We start from the raw sequence: 23539 nt of genomic DNA on the forward strand, positions 1-23539 counted from the left end.
ACGTCGGGCGACCAAAAAGTTACAATTAACTTTCATGATCTGAAAACAAACTGTGAAAAGGGTTAAAGTTGTAAGACAATAAACACGGACAACTCCCAGACCGGACTATTCCGTGGTAGCGACCTGTCAATCACAAGGTAGCCACGCCCTAAAGCATACCCTGCTTTATGGTCTATTTGACTCTAAATGGGACCATAATTTACTAAATGAACATCATGCTGTATTGAAGACGACTTGAAACTAGTGATTGAGACCATAAACTCATGTTTACAATGTTTACTGAGGTAATAAATCTAAATTTTCCGTTGGCAGCTGTAAAGCGTCGAGGGAGCAACTTGGGGTTAAGTGTCTCGCTCAAGGAACACTTCAACATGTAGAGCGTAGGGATCGGGGATTGGACCGCCAACTTTGCAGTTGAAGGTCTTCCGCATGACAGACGGAGATACTGTCCACTATACTAACAAGGGAAGGACTAGTGAGACGTGAGGGTCATTTTCTTCATAGACTTCTATACAATCAGACTTCTTTTTGCAACCAGAGGAGTCACCTCCTGCTGGATATTAGGAAGAATGAAAGCTACCAGCCTCACAGACCTGCAAACTGTGGACTCTTGTTTTTGCGCAATTTACTCTGCATGTGAAGGGTATTATGTAGATTAAATTCCTTTCCACAGAATTCCCAGTGGTGGAATATAAGTAGATGGTAAAAAAAAAAAAGTTCAGCTTAAATGCAGGAAGGAATGAAAAAATACAGTAGATTCAACCAAAACACAAGTCTTTACTTATAAAAGTTAATATGGAAGACTTGAAATATGCAAAATGTATTTTGTTTTGGCAGGAAAAGACACATCAGTATTGTAAAAAAAGGTTTGTTTTAATACTCGAAATGTGACTTTAAATAACTAGTTTATTAACATCCGCTCTCTCCCAAAATGACCCACGTACATGACACTTATTGTCGTCATTGTTATAATGATAAAGTGCGTTGAAGTCAACTTTGTGTTTGTCTGAACGAGGGCATGCCTTTTGTCTTTTTTAAGCTGCGGTGACCACTCTGGGTGGAAACCACAGCTTGAATAGAAGGAGACTGTGGTTCGGTAGGAAAAGCAGCGGGCCCCGATCCGCTCGCTCTCTGCTTCCAGTTCATTCCGGTCACTTCTGCGTATCCACGCCAACTGCAGCACAAACACCCGCTGACAAAAATAGACTGCAAAGAGATGTAATCATAAAACTATCTGCAGAAGAAGAAAAAAATATCACATTTGAAATCATTTTAAAGTCATTTTATTGTCTTTTTTTGTACAAAGAATTTCACAAAAATATTTAGAAAGTGTTGCAGACACCACTGGACGCCATAAAGTAAAAGGATATCACATGACCAGAACGGTGCCACAGAGAGGAAGAGAGAGAAAGGGACAAAGAGAGAATCTCTCTCCAGACTTTTTAGAGTTGCATCCACCTCCTTTCAAATCCACTTAACCACCGTGAACAAGCACTGGCGACACGAGAGCTCTCCCTCCGAAGGTTTTACAGCTCCTCCGGGTCCTGGCAGTTTGGGTAATACTGTCCGTGAGAGAATCATTTCTCTGAGAGACATTGTTCATTCGTCTCACCAGTGCGCAAACTAATGCCCGGCCGAGGAGAAACCTTTAAGTCCGTGGTCGTCTCCTGGCGATTGTCACGCTGCTCCACCGTTAACTGTTCATTCCTCCAGTGAAGCAGCTAGGTCGCTGTGTCACGAAAAACTCCATCTTCATTCCAAAGTCTGTTTTTCCTTTCATACATTTCAATCCTGGATTTTCACATTTCTATCCCCTTCTCTATTCGCAGTGGATAAAAGTATAAAAATATACACATTGTTTACAAAATAACCCGGTTTCTCGCTGTACATATCGTCTATCGGGTGCTTTTTCCTTTAATCGGGGTGATCCTTTTCACATAAAACAGGTCAAGTCTTTGAGCAGGATCCCAGACGACCTGGGAAAACATTCAACCAGAAGAAGAAAACTCCCTTCTTTCCCTCGTGAGCTTGAACCCGAAAACGTGACGGGAGGACACTGTCGGTGAAGCACATCCATCTTTCGCGTAAAAAAACGCGTCTTTTCTTTTTGAAACACATTCACCTTAGACCTCTGCGATTCCTTTCTGTGATCTTACAACTTGAATAAATAAGCCGTGACCTACGAGAACAGGGAAAAGTGAGGTGCTAATTCCCTCTAAAACGGGAGTGTCCTGCGGTTTCCAAGGCATTCGATATGCCGTCCTGCAACATGCCTGTTGTGCCCCGTGGTTTCCAAGGCATTCGATATGCAGTCTTGCAACATGCCTGTTGTGCCGTCATCAAAGTCAGACTCCATTATGAATGAACTGCCTGAGCTGTTGCACAATGAATGGAAGTTGCCTCGAGCAATATGCACCTTTTTTTAAAGTCCCAGAACATTCCCACTTCAACACCTTGTGTAACGGTGTTTTAATGATAGACAGGAAGTCCTGACAGGTGCACATCTTCTGCACATCAGCGTAGAGAACGCCGTGATAGTGTTCTTTATCTTTGGCCGCCTCGCTTAGTGAGTCATGAGGGACTTTTCTTCGGAGGTCACTTGCTGCTCCTCTGCTGTCATGTCTTGGTTAGTGACTTCTGTTTTGGCTCCTTTCTCCTCTTCTTCTTCGTCATCCATGGCCGTCGCTAGCCGAATTTTCTTGCCCTTTGTGGCGCCCTCGTCCTGAGTTTTCAGCACGCTGCACAGCTCCATCTCGTGGATTTCCACGTCGAACGGAGCTGCGGGAACGGAGGGGGGAGACTTGCAGCCTGTGCAGCCCTGAAAGAAACCAGAGACGGAAACACATGAGTATCTTTCATCTCTTTAATGTATCTTAACAATAATTCATACTCTAAACCGGTGGACCAGGGGGTCCGGGGACTTCCAGGGGTCCCCAGAAAAACAGTGAATAGTTTATTTTCACTATTTATTCCACTATAGAAGTGAGCCCAATGTGAGTATGAGTCATAAGAGTGACTATCCTGATCAACTGTAGTTGACAACTATAGATCAAATGGTTATCCATGACCTAATGTGTATCAATTTAGGGGTCCTTGACACGAAAAAGATTGAGAACCACTGCTTGGAGATATGAGATTCATATCTCCGGGTTGAGTTTCAGTGTACTTACAGAGATATTGATGGCTCTGGGCAGGCGCACTGTGCGGATCCAGGGGTGCACCTGGCTCAGCTCCCTCTTCTGGACCTCGGTGAAGCGAGGCTGGTGTTTCTGCATGCTCCTCAAGGCCTCGCGGTCTTGTCGCAGCACGGTCTCCATGTCTCTGTTGTACGGGAGGAGGAAAAAAAGGGTCACTGAAGGTCCGACTTTGAGTCTGTTAAGTCACAGTAACCTGAGATAAACGGGCTGCTGTGTTGTGTGGTCACATTTCGGAAGGTGTCGTACCTGACGGGGAGCTGATAGGTCATCATGACCTTGTCGTCGGTGTTGGCCATCAGCAGCCAGATGGGGTCCTGCAGGACACACTTTATGAACTGCTCCTCGCCACTGTCTCCTCCGCCGCTACTGCTGCCCCCTGCTGGCTGTTTGCGGGAATGATCGTTCTCTGATGAGTCGATGCTGCCAAAGTACTTGCTGGTGTGGCTGCCCTGGCTGCTGCCTGAATGAACAAGGGAGTGGAAGATGAGAATTGTGAGTACAACAATAGAGGAAAATAGGAATAATTGCGGCATTATGTTTCATTTCCTATCAAGGAAAACTGCCTCTTGATATCTATTATCCTGGATTGACTCTGTCAGTAAGTCACTGTCAGGGTGACCCTCAACTCTTTCAAATTGGGATGCGATTTAAAATGATGGGGATGGTAAAATTAAGACTACTCACTCATGCCGCTGGTGCCAGAAGAGCTGCAGCCGTTGGAGCCGGAGCCTGAACCAGAGGACCTCGTTCCGGAGGACCCTGACCCAGAAGCAGCTGAGCCGGTGCCGGAGCGGGCGTCTTCCTGCAGCAGCATATCCAGCAGGTCGCTGGAGGTGGACATGGCGTCATTGTTGGACTCATTAGCGTTCTCATTCTCCTTGGAGGCATCATCAGAGCTCCTCTGATTGGCTGAGCTCTGTCCCCCGGCCGCACCGCCCTGCACGGACGGCGCGGCTTGCTGCGACGCCGCCAGGGCCGTGGCGACGTCCAACCGGGCGCTCGGTGACTCCTCCAGCTGCAGCAGGTTGAGAGGCGAGGAGCATCGGGACTGGAAGAGGGGGGACTCTGCGCCGTCGGCGGGCATCTGGTTGTAGGACTGCGGGGTGCAGCTGCGAGATAAGGCGCAGGTGGCCGGAATGGGTACGGTGTTGGAAAGGATGGTGGGGACGACCGCTGGGGTGACGGCGGGGTACGGGAAGTTAGGATTGTAGAAGTGTCCGGGGGTGGGCCCTGGCTGAGGGATGGGCGCCACCATCTGTGGCATGGGCGCCCCCATCTGGGGGAACATGTAGTTGGGCAGAACGAGGGCCATCATGGGGGGTACCATCTGGGTGGCGGGGAAACGTGATGGATCGGGTATGGGCAGTGCCATCGGTGGGTAAGCGGGGTAGAGTGGAAGCATACCGGGAGCGAAAGGGGCGGCGGGAATGCTGGCCTGGGAGCCTACAGACGGCCAGGAGGATGAGTTTGTCTGGGGTCCGATGGGCATGTTCAGGGGCATGTTCATGGGCATGTTCATGGGAATGGGTGCGGCGCTGGTTCTGGGGTCGCACCGGCTCCCGCTCAGGGCCAGAGAGCTGTGCTGGTCAGACGACTCCTGGTGCTTGAGCCTCTTACCGCCGCGACCGCGTCTGCGGCTGGTGCTGCTTCCAGCGGCTGGGTAATCCCGAGAACAACGTGCTCCTGGGAAAGAGAAGGAGACGCTGAATTAAGCAAACTGTTTGCGATTCATGTGTGTAATGTATATACAATACATGACAGTGTGTGTGTGTTCGTCTGGTGTTCCCCTTACCTCGTGACAGAGGGTTAGGAGCTGGGTTCTGACAGCGCAGAGCTGAAGACGCCGCCTGATCGAAAACACGCAGCTTGCTGAGGTCCTTGAACTGGTCAAGGAACGCCTGCTCCTCCTGCTGGGTGTGGGCAGACAGCACCTCCTTTGTGAGACCCATGCGGCCTCCTCCCACACTTCCATTTCTCCGGCTCTCCCTCTGTGGCAGAGTGGCCTGAGGGGGAGGAGGCGGCGAAGGGAGAGGAAGAACGGTCATTGCCACGTTAGCGGGAGGAGGTGTTCGACCGCTGGCTGGAAGAGTTGGTGTTGGAGCCTCCTCCATGATGATGTCTGTGATAGAGGGCAGAGCAAGGAGGTTTGTTAGAGCACTGAACTGAGACTGTGTGACTTTTGAAAGAAGAAACGGCACATTCTCCGTCTGACAAATGAAAAGTTAAATACATAAAATGCTTCAATACACTCATGGATTTTGTTGCTTTAGCCGTACTTGGTCCAATATGACCAGTAGCTTAAGGCGGCTAATGCTAGCAAACTTAAGAAAGATATAGATAGTACTGTGTTAGTTTGCTACTGTGTTGTGTTTAACAACAAAAGTTACTCAGTCTCACTTTAAAAAGACAAAAAAAAAGACAGTGGAAACAGTAAGAGGATTTCCAGGATGAACCAAGATGAGGAAAAAAACAAAATGCATAAAATCAGATTACCTGCAATCTGCAGTTTTATCATGCGGCTTACAGGCTTCTGCAAGATAATTCTTAAGACTTTTGAAAGTAATAAAAGCACTTTTTGGTCAGTTTCTTTGCAAAACAAGCAAGCAAGGATGGCAAAAATAAAAATACAGTATAAAAAAAAAAGAGGTCCAAAGAAAAAGAGGGATCTTAAAGGGGACATATCATGAAAAATGTGATTGTATGAATGTGATTTAAAAATTGAATAATACCAATAATGTATAAAAAATGTGGAATATTAAGTTTTATTTTGAAAAGCCAACACTACAGTGCATTTTTGGGTTTAAAGCTTGAATATTACCATTAATTTATGAAAGATGTGGAATATCTGAAGGTTTAAATGGACTATGAATCAGTAGATAGGAGTTGTGAATGCATGAACCTTCTGGGGTTTTTATTTTGAAAAATTAGGTGTTAGACAGAGGATGAATACAGGTATATTCAGAGAGACAGTATGAGAATAAAGCATGTTCTAGTAGAAACCCAAAATAAAAGTATGAACCTTAAAATGAGCATGATATGTCCCCTTTAAATTCAAACCTCAAATTATATTGAAGACCTTGACAGGAAATGCAACGACCTCATACCACGTCATTTCAAAGAAACAACCTGCTGAGTGAGAAACTAAATGGTTCAGAAGAGTGTGAGTGTTGAGGATTCCCACCTGACTCAGGAGGCTTCTTGTCTCCCACATGCACGATGGTGCTGCTGAAGCTACACTGCGACGTGACTGAGGCTACACTCTCTGCCTTTGTGGCCATGGTCAGGGGAGGCAGAGAAGGTGGTTCACTTACGAGGTTAACTGAACCACCTGCTGAAGAAAACAAGTCGAACAAGTTTCTGTCAGTGATTGTCTTACCGTCCAGAAGATGAGCACACATGAACAAGCAATGTAATCTATGCTGTCGAGAGACAAATGAAGGTTTGCTAAATAAAAAAAAAATTCCATATTCAACAACAAGAATAAGATTTTTTCTATCAGTATTTTTGTTGGTAAATACATACTGACCAAAAAATGGGAAACTTAAAATAAGTGCATCAGTAAAGGTAAACGTCTAAGACACACCTAGCTAATTACCTACATACAACATGAAACCAGTTCTGGTTAATTATCAAAAAGTACCTGTTTTGTTGCCGGCCTCCTTGTCGTCATCAGACGTGGAAGTGTAGGAGCCACACTTTCTTTTAACTGTGCTAGGAATGTTACAGCTGTCCAGGTACCTGCATAGAGTTAAGAGTGTTGTTGTTAGATGAATGAAGTAATAAACCACAAAAAAAACATGAGATGGAAAGGCTTTAGGCTTGTCCACACACCTTATGATGCTGTCCAGACAGTTGATCTGCTGGTAGGAGTAGCCAGCAGGGGACTCCTTGGGTACAAGCGGAGCAGGGATCAGAGCTTTGGGTGGTTTTGTCATATCGGCTATCAAACCTCGGATTGGGTCAGCGCTGATTGCTCTGAGGCTCGCTGCGCCTGGATGAAGAAAAGAGAGGAACAGGAAAATCCTGATCAGCCAAAGCCTTTTTGACATTGAGAAAACAACTCCCAACAACAACCTCAACATGCCCCATATTACTCATTTATTCTTTACTCCTGTAACAGGCATTGTTAATTACTGGCCCTTTTCAAGTTCAACAATCATCCACTGCTGTTTAATTTACCATCTATACTATTTAACTGTCTTTTATTTTACCTGCGCTGGTGTTTTTTCTTGGCAGCGGCCGGTTACGGGACTCAATGAAAACCTGCTGTCCACTAGTCTTGACCATGTGGACATCTTTACAGATCTGCTGGAATGTCATCTGGAAAACATGGAAGCGTCGAACTCGTTAAAAAACAATCTTTGTTTTTAAAGGGTTAAGACGACAGCATCTTTTTTTTTTTGAAACATCTGCTTTGTTTATCTACAAATCCTCTCTACAAATATGTTGATGACGCATGTTGAGACTAATCAGAAGTTTAGACATAAACCACACTGGTTGCTCAGACTCACAGGTTTGTGCAGAGCGACCGCGACGGCAGCTTTGTCCATGGCGGGGCCGTTGCTGTCGCTGGACGAGGTGGCCGAGGCGCTGGCGTGGTGCGGTTGGTGTGAATGCCGGGAGCCTCGTGAGCCGCTGGACCCGAGGGAGCTGTAGCCCTGAGAGCTGCCGCTGTGCACCGGCTGAACCAGGAGCCGGTGGATCTTCTCGCTCAGCTGGACGACGTCCGGCGTGGTGGCCCGGGTCTCGCATCCCAGGGGTGTCGTGAACACGTCTTCATTCAGAGGGCTCCTGGAGACGGGGAATAACGTTAGAGCACTGCTTACCACTTTCTTCCTTTTTGTTATGATTCCAAACATTTAATAATTAATGCTTTGGCAGCATTTGTTTTTTTGAGCGAGCAAATTAGTCAACTTACGTTCTGACTTTGTGGCGCCCTACGATGAATGCCACCTTCCGGCTCCAGGGGTTGACAAAGGAAGACCAGCTGGTGTCGATGGTCAGATATTCCCCGTTGCGGGCACACATCCTCAGGGGCGTATAGTCAAACGGCTGCCCTGCAAACTGAAAGACTGAAGAGAAACAAAAGTGCAGACGTTAATGAGAAAGTTGAGACGGAATAGAGACATTTATACAGAAGACATGAACAATTTTTATATTAAAATACTATAATTCCCATAAGAGTTCTGACACGATAAGTGCAAAAGAAATCAACACCGAAAAAAACATTTCCCAGTATATGACATGTGAGCAGCATTACAGTAGGTTCAGACAGAGTTCAGTGCTAAATATACTCACTCTTCTCATGTATAGCCACCATTAAGGGCCGGTCCTCGGGGTGGATGTAGAGGAGGGCGGAGGTTCCCACCAAGTCCTGAGGCAGGTAGCCCAACAACGGCACTGCCCTGCAAACACAATATATGTATTAACACACTGTTGGAAAGAAATAGTATGTTTGCTACTGTACTAGAGCAGCAAACAGATTCACTGGGACATGTTTTTGATTATTAATAGAGGCAGATAATGACCATAAAGATTTGAAATAACTGACCTTTCATCAACTTCCTGGAAGAGGCAGCTGGGAGTGTGACTGGTGGTGAAGATCCTCTTGTCTGCAGGGATACGAGGAGCTGAGAGGACAAAGATACAGCAGATGAATAAGCATGTTCTGAGGACAGACTATTCTCGATTCAATAAGTAGAAAAGGGGGGGACTATTGCTCCAGTGCAAAGTGTGAAATACCTTCATATCCAGAGTGGACCCTCTCTGCGATGAGCAAGCAGCAGGGCTGTGGCTCAGCGTCATCCGAATCTCTGATGGTGAGCTGGTAGGGTGTGAGGCGAAACGGGAAGTAGCGCATCTCGCCTCCCTGCGCCTGGTCGGCGCTGATTCGACAGAACATGGACTTCTCCTGAGTGCAATCGACTTGAGGAGACGCTGAGAGGAGAATAGAGTCAGACATAGAGTTAGATTTTCTGTCAGAAATCACAATCCCATCTCCCTTTTTTTTTCTAACCCTCCCCCTATTTCACTCGGCCTCGGCTCACCAGATCCGATGCAGGAGGCCCAGTTGGGCAGGCGGCAGGGTGCTGTGCCGCTGTAGAAAGTGCTGACGTCCTGCGGGGCCAAAAGTTCAGAAAACATCGTCCCCTGGAGACGCTCCGGCTTACAGCGCAGCAGGGACGAGCCCTGAGGTGAGACGTACACGACCTTCCCCGACAAAAATGACACGCCCATGGTGAAAGTGTCCTGAAGAAGAGAAAACAAAAAACTTGATTTATTCACTAATAGAGGGAGAAGAGGATGATGGCTTGGATTAAGTGTACTGTAGATTGATTCAAATGGTACAGTTCAATTCAAATAAATGATGAAGCAGGAATAACTGTATAAACGTACGGTGTTTTTGAGGGTGTATTCTGAGGTGATGTTGTCAAGCTCCTCAATAGTGAAGGCAGACAAGTCCAGACTGCAGTCGTGACACTCCTCTACGCTCCACTGGTGATAGTACTCCTTGTTGGCTGGAAACAATAAACATAAATCAGTCAGAGTGTGTGTGTGTATAGGTAAAGATACAGTTACATATCGCAGTGAGCATAATGTAAACAGAAACAAAACCATCCCCTTACCTCGGACTTGTTTGACACACTGCAGTGCGTATTTGAGCGCGTTTAGTGTGCTGGTGTGGCCCTTGGCCTTGCGCTCAGTCGGCAGGCGGACCTTCAGCTCCTTGATTGCCTTCATCAGATCTTTCTGGGTCTGGACCCTCGCCGATTGGTTGCTGCTGCAGCCGGAGGTAGAGGGGTGGCCGTGCTCCGAGCTGGTGGACAGCAGGCTGTAGGCCAGCGAGCTGCTTGGGGGTGAGAGACTCTGGGAGTTGGAGCTGGAGAAAAAAGGGACGGTTGAGATTACGGCAAATGGCCTGGTTCACAATAACGTGGATTACATACGATTTGATTTCGTAGGATATATACGAATTACAGCTTCTTCCTCTCTTACCTCTTGTTGCTCTCCGTGTGTCCCAGCATCATGCCGGAGTCCTTGCCGTTTGACGAGTTGTGGGAGCTGCGCACGGACTGGCGCCCGTGTGACCCGTTGTCTCTCTCCATCCCACCTTCGCTCTCCCTCTCCCCGGAGTCGTTCCCGCTGGAGAGTCCGTCCATGTCGTCAGAGTTGGGCTCCCTTCGGTCTCGGGATCCCGACCCCACGCTGGGAGACGAGCTGCCGACGGAGCCGCCTCCATTTACACTGGCCTGCTCCTGAGCGGCGACATTGGCACTGGGCTTACCGCCGCTGGCGTTTAACCCTGACTCTGCGTCCTGGTCATGGTCTTTCTCGTCGGCCCTCGCCGCCCGCCCCCGAGCACTGATGCTGGGCATTGATTTAGGGTTGTCATAACTCATACTAGAGTTGGATGAGGCTGGAACAGCTTTATTAAGATGTCAGCCGAGGTGAAAACAGGAAGAACTCTAATTTAAGTGGGACTACTATGAATACACGCGTGAATCATGGTTATTGGTTGGTAGTTTAAAGAACTGAGGAGAGAGTTCATTGCTTCTCCTGCAAAGTCAAAGGGTATTGGGTTGTGGGCCCTTCGTTGAGGGCTTTTAAAAAGTGCAGATTTTCAAATAAAAAATCGCCAAAAAGCGAAGGATGCCAGCCGTTATCTTGAGGAAAAAGTGACTCAAAGTAATGCAGACAAGAGATGAATTTCTGCTTATGAAACAACCTTGGCACAAGTGCTCCAACAGATGGGCTGAGAGATTGTGAAGGAGAGTGAGAAAAACAGCTCTTGGTGAGGGCGAAGAAAACCCACTTTTCACTCTGTATCTGGTCTTCTCGCCTATTCAGAGATGTGATGCTCCAGGTGCGAAAGGCCACCTGAAAAAATAGAGAGACAGAGAGAGACGAATATTAGCCGCAGGATTACAAAACGTCTGCCATGGTCTTGTAAGTATCTCCCAAGGACTACAGCAATGAAAAGACAAAAAAAAGGAACGCTCATCAGTTTATCGTGTCGCCTCCAAGGAGGCTTCAAATACGGCCTTGTGCCGCAGACTGAATGCTTGTTTTGATAGCGCCCAGCTGTTAGCCTTTTACCCAGATTGTCCAGAATAAACTAAAAATCCATCTTGAGCACGGAATGACAATAATCTGCTCCTACTATTTGCATGCAAGTGCGTATGCGTGCATCTGAATATAGGACAGGTGAACGTGCTAAAAGTAAAAGGGATATTTGTTGGTCGTCATAGCTTAGTCCACTTTTACCCAGAGGGCGGTCAGAACCAACAGGAGGACGCAGTACAAATTAAGGTTTGCTTGTTAACACTAACACTAAGTATATATCAATCCTCAACCTACGAAAGTAAAAGTCTAGTGCTATTTATTCCTTGGGCAAAGGGAGACGCCCCGTAATCCCTTAAGACCCACAGACGCAAACCGAAGAAGTCGGTCGTCAATCCTTTTAATTTTATACACCTGGCTGCCCCAGAACCCCCCTTTATCTGCCTCCCTTAAGCGTGCAGTGATGCTTTTGGTGCACAATTTGCTCCTGCAGTGACAGCTTAAGACTTCAGCTACCAGTCATGACGCACTAACCCAATACGGCTAAGAGTACAGGTTCGCCACCAGCTGGAGATTGCTATTTAGATCTGACAAGAGGATAACAGGTGCGCACAGCTAATGACAAATGTAAGTCATTACGCAGACATAACTAAAGCAAACGTTATGTAACTACTTGGAACGGATAGTAGGGTGAACATTGCAGGTATCTAGTTCAACAAGTTAATATGACGTGTACACTGTTTAAAGATTACAATCCCTCTGAACATATGTGCATAAATCATGACATGGCAAACTCACGCCCAACAGGCAACAGCAGCTGTCAGTGTGCTGACTTGACTATGACTTGTCCCCCAAACTGCATGTGATTATCATAAAGTGGGCATGTCTGTAAAAGGGAGACTCTTGGGTACCCATAGAACCCCTTTTCACTCACATATCTTGAGGTCAGAGGTCAAGGGACCCCATTAAAACCCCAGTTTTTTCTCACTGCATTGGTTAACAGAGAAAAGGAGGTGACTTCTTCAGCGCAATGACTGTAATTACAGTGTAATGTTAATTCTACCTATGCAGTGCCAGGGCATTTGAATAATGCGACCGGCAATCTGCATCTATAATTGCACCTGAAAGTGCGTCACACTTACAGGTGCTGTGTTATTGATTTTATCTCATAAGGACATTATGGTAGCATGGCATTTAAGATAAATAACAGCCAAAGTATATACTGCGTGTGCATATATGTATACAGTATATATATGTATATAAATATATTTAATTTTATTGTTTTTATTTTTACTTATTTATCTATTTTTTGTATATAATGTTTTTCCTGTATCTATACTGGCTTATTTTATATTAATATTAGGTTTGTGAAGTTTCTTTGTACCAAGAATGTTATTATCACCAAAAAAAAGACAAAAAACAACTTGTACAAAAACAAGAGTCACAGTTTCTATGCAACATGAGACTCTTCACTACTGCAATGAATAGACGGAGGCTGCATGAAGGTGTGGTGTCGCTCCGTGCGTGAACATGTGAGGATCTCTCCGCCCACTTTAACAGCTCTATCACACCAACAACACCCAGCTGCATCACGACATGCTTATATTAATATATTGAAAGAATATAGTACCGTTTAACGTCCTTCTGAGCATCCGTAGCATAAACGCACACTGAATAATCCAGTGTTAAACTCCACAGCAGCTCTGCTTTAGGTTGCTTTTACTGTGTATATACACTGCACGTGTACAAAGTCGTGCTTTCCTTGAGCCTTGCTGGCTGCTGATTGGTCGGCTGGGCGGACCAATCAGAGAGCGCACCGTGCAGAGGCTGCTGCTCCTATACACTTGACTGTTTGCCAAAAAGCTGCTCTCAGGTCTGCCTGAGTTTGCTTTTTTTGGGGATAGGCATATAGGAGAGCTGATTCACAATCAGTGAACAAGTACTGTACATTGTGTACATTTCTGAGACACATGGTGTACATTTCTGAGACGAGGAAACACGCGCTTTACAATGAGTTGGGTTGGCCACATGACGTCCTATAATACAAATTACAGCATACATACTGGTACATCACAAAATATTTCTACCTATTGGATTTTCTTTGTTGTACTTCCTTGAGATAAAACATATCATGTATACAACATTATTTAAAATAATAAATACTATAAAAAAATTAATAATTTAAACAATATAATTAATTTAAGCCTCACCTAATGTCATTATACACTGAATAAAATAACTTCCTTGTTGAAGGAGAGGATTGCTGGAAGCCTCAGGAAAAAAACCTCAATACAATCTCTGCAGTGGGTGGAGGTTCTGTTTTATGTCTTTTTGTAGAGATGAATCAATAAAATAATAAAGACTAATCAATTAATTGACTCATTGTCAGCTATTAACTTAAGTGCAACTTATTTTGATAATTGATTAATCGGTTTGAGTCATTTTTTTGCATATTCCAAATTGAATTAATCTGAAATTAAGTGGCAAATCTGGTTGTGGTATGTGAGTGAACATTCAAGCTGCAGAGCTTTCCACATAATCCTAGTTGTTAAAACCTAAATTACAATAACCCAGTTGGAAGATTATAAACACACAATGAAGTGGTTCAGCAACAGTGGAGCAAAGGAGAAGGTCAATGGAAAAAACTGCTCAAACAGTACAAGTTCTAGTTCTTATTCAATTACTTCTACTTTCTGGATTCCTGCATTTTTGCCAACATTTTGCAGATTTTTAATCTCATCATCCACTGAGGTATTATTCATGGATGTCAGACGGCTCATTTACTGATGCAAATATTCATCGTTTTGGCTTCGAAAACACATACAAGACTCAGCTGCAGATCAAGTTTCTGGTGTAAACAACATGATCCACTGAGCCAGCTTTTCTTCCTAACTGACAAGTTAGCTATTTCCTGGAAACCCGTGGTAAATTTGGTGGCCTTGATTTGTTTTATTGTCGTCTGAGAACATGGAGAACACACACTCCCTCTGCTACCAAACTATCTCCCTCTCTTAGCCTTAAGCTTTTTGTTTTTAAACTATTTTAAGATTCAATGGGATATGCTGTGTGACTTTTTGTGGCCTGTGAAAGTACAAACAATGTTCTTGTCGCAGAAAACAGGAGCCACATTGTGTTGATGCTGCTCTGCTTCACTCATTAAGCTGTTGGTGAATCCCTCATACTCATATTTAAGTATCACAGTGATGGAAACCTATAAGCTGTTTACTTGTCAGGTCTCATGAGATGAGTGTGATCATCTACTTTAAATGCGTATTGCACCACCTCTGCCACTGGGTGTCATCTCACCTTCTGTCATCCACATGCATATTAAATGCAGGTGGCAAAATAGTCTAGTTTTATGTGCTTATCCATATCATCTTTATGGTGCCCACCCATAATTTTCTTTATAAGGGGTCAATCATTAGGTGAAAGAAGGTGCTTTCTTTCTTTATTTTTGAATCTTCTGTTTACAACCTTGTCTGCTTTGCTGCACTAAATAGGGTGTGATACTTGCAACAACCTGCAGGATTGAATCCGTGCACATCCTCGTGCATCTCTCAAGCTGAAGTCTCATTTAGAGCTACATGTTTTTTAAGCTGATTTTGCTAGGGTTTGATTAGAGAAATGCTGAGATGTAGCCTGCATGTGTAGGTCATGTGTAGCAGCACAATGCATATGTGGATTCCAACAGTTGTCAATCACAGATCATCATTTGATTGATTTGAAGCATGCAATTTTGCACACATTTGCATTGAACAAGTACTTTAAATGCACATTGGCAGCATCTAGTGGATCAAAAATAAACGTAAGTAATTACAACAACCTTTAAGAAAAAATTGCTGAAATAGCTCAATCAAAGTTGTGTACAAAAAATCTTAAAAATAAATAATAATAAATTAAATAAATAATTCAACATATATATTTGTATATAATGGATGAATGCCAAAAACACTATTAACAGTAATAAGACAATGGTATGTTAATTGAATGGTAACAACAATGTGTACATGCCTCACGTGGTATGTGGCATGCATACATACTGAACAGTGTACAGTATGTTCCCATCAGTGGAGCAATTAGCAGATAGTACACTTTGTGCACAATGTACACATCCATACATACAATGTACATGACACAGGAAACTAAAAAAATGACACTTAAAGTTAAAGAAAAAATAGGTCTTTAACATTAACAGATGGATGAATTCAGATAAGTTCTCATTGTGTTGACTTCTTCTGCCATAAAGGATTAATAAATGTCGTGATGGTGTCGTTTACATTGAAGCAACACTTAAAGGGTTAAACGAGAGCATTAAACGACAGATAATAATGCACAAAGCTGTTTTTGAACAGTATGAATAGCTTAAAGATGTAAATATGTTATGACTTTGTTATAAAGGGATGTTAGCCCAAGTGACAGCCGGCATGTTAGCTACAAATCAACAGCGACTATTTACAACTAAAACACTACAATCTTACCTTCAAGATGCTTCAAAACGATACCAACAACGTTGATAATCCAAGATAGGTGCTTTAAAAGTCGAAAACAAACGCCACAAATCCCGAGTGAAGCGACTGTGACTGTCTGTGTTGCTATGAAATCTGCATTTGCTCTCTACGTTTTTCTCTCGCCCTCCCAAACACAGTTTACACGCATGGACACACGTGTGGCTGCGTGGTCAACAGCCAGTAATGTTGAATCCGCCTCTGTGATTGGTCGAGAGGAGTCCGTAGCCCCGCCCACACTCCGCCCAGAGCGTTTTGATTGGCTGATAGGGGCGCGGCCAGCCTCACGGGGCTCTGTAGTCACGTTGGAGTGAGTATGGTCCTCAGTGCGCTGCCAAACATACATGAGAGGGCGTAGCCGCGCGCCCACACTTGATGTGGCCTATTTGGTTGGTCGTAGTACGGATAATAGCATCGCAATGAGATTTAGTGTTGGGGTGGTATGATGATTTAGTAGCTGTTATAAAGTGGCTGTTACAGTTTCAGTGATCTATACCTAGTCATAATTATGAAAATACTTTTTATAAGATATTCCTTTATTAGTCCTGCAGTGGGGACATTTGCATTGTACAGCAGCAAAGGGGATAGTGCAAAAAACAAGATGCATCAGCTAACACAGTAAATTAAGAGCTAAACAAAGTGTAACAAAATATGAACCATTTAAATAGAAGGAAGTATAAAAATAAGAGCAGTATATAAAGTATTGACAATAAACAGACTATTAATAAAATTGCACAAGTGGAAAATGATATTGCACAAAATGAATTTCACCTGAGTAGTACTGATAGACAGTTGGTGTACAGTAAAGTGAAGTTCTTGTGAGTTTTTTTGGTGTGTAAGTGTAAGTGGTCTACTGGGAGCAGTGCTAGTTGTTGAGTCTGACAGCTGCAAGAAGGAAGGACCTGCGATAGCGCTCCTTCACACAGTGAGGTATCATCATCATCATCATCATCAAAAAATCAACCCAGATGACTAATAAATAGTTACTAGTTGTTGTTAAATTATTAGTTAAAGGTCCTACACTGTAAAAAACGAGATTTGCATGTCTTTTTTTAATTATTATTATTATAATTTTTTAATTATTATTATTTATTTTTTTATTTGCACATATATAAAATTGCACAAAATCCAGTCAATGAAAAAAACAAAACAAGAAATGTGTCCGGAGAGGTCAAGAATCCACAGGCTTATACAAAGGACCTCCCCCCCAACTCCAGGAGAAAAAAAACAATAACAAAAAAGGAAGAAAGATCTAAACTAACATAATTTAAAAAATACAACAAAAGTTAAACAACAACAAGAAGTACACAAAATGTGCAGAAAAACCTAAACAAACAGTGGGAAAAAATCCAATAAAAACAATGAAATACATACAAAAAAACAGTACAGAAGAAAAGACAATATATCTAAACATACATAAGATAATTAGACATCATTAATTAAATGAGGGAGTACTGGCCATGTTTTGTTTTGTAAAAAGGCAGGTGAAGATGATTAACCTGTCTAGTATTATGTGAATGAATTTGAGAATTAGATTTAAAGAAGTTGCTAAACGATGATGGTAAAGAAGAAGGCAAGAACATATATTTATATATAAACACACATATATTCTGATGAATATTTATATCATAAACTGAAAGAATGTTCAGGCCTCCTCAGAGTTTGACAAAGTTGCCAATCTTACAAATCGTTTTTGCAACAAATAAAGCGGGATCAAGTGCGATATAAATACTGGGAAAGTATCCAAACGCTCAATCCATGGACACACAAAGGCCGTATTCAGAAACAGTGCCTTTGAAACAAGCTGTCAGGATTTCTGTAATTGTGTGATGTCACAAATGTACAACATGTGGTGCCTTCAAATGAAGCTCGTGAACTTGTGTTTACAACACGGGAAGTCATGTAAACAATATGCTTGGCGTTTTAGTGGTTAAGTCGTGAGAATACTGCTGCTAAGCAATGGCAATATTAAAGTTACTGTTGGCGTCTAGAAGCCACAGAGGCTAACAATTTATCAAGCTAGCAAGTGGGTAACATAATGCAGGAAATGCAAAGGCATTATGACAGAGGAAAAAGATGATGCCGAAACCTTAGTATGAAACCAGTAGTACATGAATTGCATACTATTTCTGGTGAAATATTACGGTATGCAACGCTGGACACTACGGCAGCATAAATATCCCACAATGCAATGCGGTAGTGATGACAACGTTAATAACGGACGTTAACGGACAGCTCAGTAACATCAATAACGCTTCAGTTTATAAGATTTCACTTTGCTAGGTGTAATATATATTTTAAATCAATTCAGACTTTGATTCTCACAAACTGTCATTTTGGTCACATGAGGTTGGCACGGGTTACCATGGTTACACGTCTCTAACCTGCAAGGAGGCTCTCAGGAAGTGACGACGTAAATTACTGCTCAGTGCGTCCGAAGAGATACATACTACCGTTTATTCACACAAAAGTATGTTGAACAGTAGTACACCTGTTAAGTATGTAGTACATAGTATGTGATTTCAGACGAAGCCAAAGTGAACGACATCATCTGACAGGAGGTAAACATAGACCCAAGCTGTTGCCTAGCGATGCAATTCTGTTGCAATTCCATTGAAATGCGCTAAAACGGAGCGTTTCAGACAGATGGTAAATACAGGCATATTCAAGCAGACAGTACGAGGAAAATAGAGTTGTTTTTTTTACATTAAAGCATGTAAACATGTTTTAGTAGAAAACAAAATACAAGTATGAACCTGAAAATGACCACGGTATGGGACCTTTAAATATGCTGTTGTTGATGCTGATAATTATGATAGGACTAATAATAATAATCATCATCAGTAATAATAATAGTAGTAATTTTATACTGCTATAATTAAAGGTAATTCTTGACCTTGGAAATGATTTGTCAAAAAAAACAACTCAAGGTCCACTTACCAGCTTATTCTGAGTAAAATGAGCAAAGATAAGGTGCATATAGTGCATATCAACAGTAAACTGGACTGGACTGATAACACCGAGGCCATCTACAGGAAGGGACAGAGCAAACTGTTCTTCCTTAGGAGGCTCAGGTCTTTTAATGTGTGTAATAGGCTGCTGCAGATGTTTTACCAGTCTGTAGTAGCCAGTGTACTCTTTTTTGCTGTGGTATGTTGGGGGGAGTAATACGAACACAAGATGCCAACAAACTGAACAGGCTGGTGAAAAAGGCTAGCTCTGTGGTTGGATCTGAGCTGGACGATCTGGAGGTTGAGGAGGAAGCTGGACGCTATCCTGGATAACCCCTCCCACCCCCTCCATGATGAGCTAGTCAAGATGAGGAGCACCTTCAGCGACAGACTCATCCCCCCTTGGCACAACACAAAGCGCCTGGGTCAGTCCTTCCTGCTGGTAGCCATCAGGCTCCACAACCAAGGCTGACCCCCATATGAGAACTATTAGGACTTTAAGAACTTTAAACACTCACTATCTACCTTTTAACATGCATTATATGCAACCATCTCTACACTATACATCCTATTTACCACTTTATTGCTGCACATATGTACATATTACATTTATTTATTGCACATTCCACATTTATTTATTGACGGACTGTACACACTATGTTCACCCATTCACTCTGTATCTTTTATATCTCTATTATTGTTTTTATAATTTTTGTTTACCTTTACCTCTCCTGTGATTCACTCTGTTTGCTGATGTTGCTGCTTTGACTTTCCCTCCGGGGATTAATAAAGGTTCATCTTATCTTATCTTAGTGATGACTTTGAGATGCAGTTGAAAGCACCAGAAAAAGCTAGTAAGAGGTTCTTGAGTTGTGTTGTTTTTTAATGTTGGATCATTATTTATTTTTATATTATTATTATTATTATTTTTATTTTTATTTTTATTTTTATTTTTTATTTTTTATTTATTTATTATAAATTATTATTTGTATTATATTTCCTTCTTCCTCTTATAATTCCCTGAAAGGTATGCCCATCTTATTCTGAGTAAACTGAGCAAAGATAAGGTGGAAAGGACTTTAAGTTACATTTTTTGTCAAACTATTATCGTTATTTATTGCATTAATGTTATACTGATATACTGATATTTTAATGATCAACTAGTGAAGACTGTAAAAATGCATTTGAAAGCTCCAGAAAAAGCTAGTAGGAGGCTTTTAAGTTATATAGTTTTTTAATATTGGATCATTATTATTATTATTATTTATTTTATTTTATTTTATTATAAATTATTATTTTTATGATATTTCCTTCTTCCTCTTATAATTCCCTGAAAGGTATGCCCACAGCAGCAAGAAAGTTAAACTAGATGAACATAGCCAAGAAGAAAAGCATTGTGCCTGTGTCCTGTCTTTACACATGCACAAAACCACAAAGGGGGCTTTTCCCGCTGCGCGTTTGTCTCGTATTTACGGCTGCGGCAAAGCCTCAGCATGCACAGATCAACGTGCTGCTGGACGGCGACGTCATGTGGACTGCTTGCCCTCTCCGAAAAGCACGAGGCTGACGGTGTGGTCGGCGAAGGGCTGTAAACAGTGCAGATGTGGGTCACATGGTAGTGAGTAAATAACTATTACTACAATAATACACTCCAGTTTTTAATCGGAGCACATTAACTGTGTCACAATGCACACAAGCAACCAAAATAAATAAATAAAAATACAAAAATATTAGTATAAACAATGCATAAAGTACATTTTTTACATATTCACTAGATGGCAGTCAACTCTGATGTACAGTCAGTACATACTACTGTGTAAAAATACTGTTTAAAGTTAAAGCACTGCATGCAAAACTCAACTTTAGTAAAAGTACAAAAGTATTAGCATTACAATAATACTTTAAGTACAAAAAGAAAAAAGTACTCATCCGGCAGAATGGCCCATGCATTTCAGAATAACATTATTATATTATTTGATTATAATAAGCATCACAAATGTTGCAGCTGGTAAAGGTGGGGCTGGTTTTTACGTTATATACTTAATTCCTAAAGATGCATCATAATTTAGTAGTTGATTATACTTTGTTATAATAATCTCCGCAAAGTAACCAAAGTTGTCAAAATAAATGTAGTGGTGTGAAAACTACGATATTTGCCTCTAAAATGTAACATAAAACGTAAATACCAAAGTACGTATGTACTTCAAAATTGTACTTAAGTACAGCACTTGAGTAAATGTACTTGGTTACATTCCACCACTGTGTACAGTATATGGATTGAGTTTAAAATGTATCCTAATTACAAATTATGGTGGAGTTAAATATTCTAAATAAGACAATGTATGCACAACTCTCTCTCTCTCTCTATATATATATATATATATACATATATATATATATATATATGTATGTATATATATATATATATATATATGTATATATGTGTATATATATATGTATACATATATACATATATGTATATATGTATATATGTATATATATACATATATATGTATATGTATATATATATATACATATATATGTATATATATATGTATATATGTATGTATATATATATATATATATATATGTGAATATATATATATGTATATATATATGTATATATATATATATATATATGTATATATATATGTATATATATATGTATATATGTGTGTATATATATATATATATATATATATATATATATATATATATATATATATATATGTATATATATATATATATATATGTATATATATCCCATATATATATCCATATATATCCATATATATATATATATATATATCCATATATACCCATATCTATATACTATATAGATATGGATATAGTTATATATGGATATGGATATATATGGATATGGATATATATATCAATACCTGGTCCTTCACAGTGCCACCACTTGGGCCCCACATTTAAAATATTTAAATATTAAAATGTTTTGCCGCTGCCACACTACTGTACACATACCTCTACACACAACAAACAGCAATATCTGTCTGAGAATAACAATTCATGTTGAATATGAGTAATGAATAATGTTGGGGGATTATGCCTTATCGCCTGGGCTATTTTGGGATTTAACATTATTATTATAATAAAAAAAAGAAAAAAATGTAGCATTCGAATGCTGATTTGGAGGTGGATTACCACGGCAATGGTCGAAGCTTAATTTAAAGCATTCGGGTCAGCCCTAAAAATATTCTTGACAATCCCGTGTCTAAATATATCACTTAGTCAGTCATGTTTACCATAAGTTTCTAGGAAACGATCCAGTCAGGAAATACAAGGAATGATTGGTTTAATGAGGCAAAGTGTGGAATGATTTTACAAGTCTCCTTTTGTTTCCTCTACCAGATTTTTTATTTTTTATTTTATAGCATATAATGATTCATACAGCCACTAGGTTTTTGTGCAGTTGCTTAGAGCTGCAGAATTACTCACCAGCAGGACTGGCAAGAGTTCAGTGTTATAATATAATACTAAACCTACACTGATGAATATATGAACATGGAATCAAATACAGAAACTCTGATTCTGCTTGGTCTGCTTTTCTCATGATGTTTGAATCCCACAGACAGATTCACATCGCAGCTGCTTTAGAAATGTGCCTCCCTCTAAGGGGTTGGTTATTAATTTGGATTCACAGCATTTCATTGGTGGAGCTGTTTGGAGCCATCTGGCCAATAGTGTGGTGTTTGGCACCAGCTACTGGCAGCTGCATGTGTCGACTCCTCGTTGCAAACAGACCGGTTTACTGCACTGTCATGTATAACACTTTAAATGTAATCTAGAATATTAGGCAGGCTACAGAGGCGATTTTACATGCTGCAAGCAACATACAATAATAAATGTATGCCATGTTTCTGTAAAAACACCATCCATGTGTTGAAACTTGACTTGGACTTGCAAAAAATGACTTGTGAGCATCTCTGCTTTTTAGTTCATGATAGTATATATACTTTAACTTATAGTATTTAGCCAATGATTTATGTATTACATAGAGAGACTTGCTCCTTTTGCTATTTGACTTGATGATTTGTGATGAGATTAAAAAAAATAAATCATAAAATGTGTTGTTCTCGCTTGCCTGGTGAACTGATAATCCAAAACCTTGATGAGTTGAAGTAAATTCATATCAAAACATCCTTTTACAAACTCTCACACACTTTAATAGGCTACTCTATCAAAAAGACTACAAGCCAAGTATTCTTTTCTGTAGGCTTGTAGGTCAAGAATACTTAATTGAACATTTCTTAAGTATATCTTGATCAAAAGATTAAGTAAGTAGGCCTATAAGGCAAGTATACTTCAACTTGTATGTATACTTGTCAGTATGAGCCAAGTATACTTAGACTTTTCTGTATACTTGTCAGTATGAGCCAAGTATACTTGGACTTTTCTGTATAGTTGTCAGTATAAAACAAGTATACTGAGACTTTTAAGTATACTTGTCAGTATGAGCCAACTGAGACCTTTCTGTATACTTGTCAGTACAAGCCAAATATATTTAGACCTTTCTATATACTTATCAGTATAAGCCAACGATATTTAGACTTTTCTGTATACTTGTCAGTATGAGCCAAGTATACTTAGACTTTTCTGTATACTTGTCAGTATGAGCCAAGTATACTTAGATTTTTCTGTATACTTTTCAGTATGAGCCAAGTATACTTAGATTTTTCTGTATACTTGTCAGTATAAAACAAGTATACTGAGACTTTTAAGTATACTTGTCAGTATGAGCCAACTGAGACCTTTCTGTATACTTGTCAGTATAAGCCAACTATACTTAGACCTTTCT

At 41.2% G+C, this 23539-nt stretch overlaps 1 protein-coding gene across 3 annotated transcripts; it reads right to left on the reverse strand.

Moving 5' to 3' along the window:
* Nucleotides 1-1796: 1796 nt before the first annotated feature.
* Nucleotides 1797-15876, reverse strand: per1b (period circadian clock 1b). 3 transcript variants are annotated; one of them, XM_074622948.1, is made up of 19 exons: nt 15737-15876; nt 10194-11075; nt 9824-10077; nt 9594-9715; nt 9245-9446; nt 8940-9134; nt 8749-8827; nt 8496-8602; nt 8116-8269; nt 7709-7988; nt 7409-7517; nt 7029-7188; nt 6838-6935; nt 6379-6528; nt 4990-5316; nt 3882-4880; nt 3444-3657; nt 3171-3321; nt 1797-2818 (listed from the first exon to the last, which is right to left on the reverse strand). In XM_074622948.1, the coding sequence occupies exons 2-19, from the start codon at nt 10595-10597 to the stop codon at nt 2564-2566; spliced, it is 4260 nt and encodes a 1419-aa protein (XP_074479049.1). In that variant the 5' UTR covers nt 10598-11075; nt 15737-15876; the 3' UTR covers nt 1797-2563. The 3 variants fall into 3 exon arrangements, with proteins under 3 accessions (XP_074479049.1, XP_074479048.1, XP_074479050.1); XM_074622947.1 differs by lacking the exon at nt 15737-15876 and having other exon boundaries at nt 6379-6525; nt 10194-10739; XM_074622949.1 differs by lacking the exons at nt 6379-6528; nt 15737-15876 and having other exon boundaries at nt 10194-10739.
* Between the last annotated feature and the right edge of the window lie 7663 nt (nt 15877-23539).

Source organism: Sebastes fasciatus, chromosome 22 (genome assembly GCF_043250625.1).
Source record: "Sebastes fasciatus isolate fSebFas1 chromosome 22, fSebFas1.pri, whole genome shotgun sequence".
In the NCBI taxonomy this organism is placed as follows: domain Eukaryota; kingdom Metazoa; phylum Chordata; class Actinopteri; order Perciformes; family Sebastidae; genus Sebastes; species Sebastes fasciatus.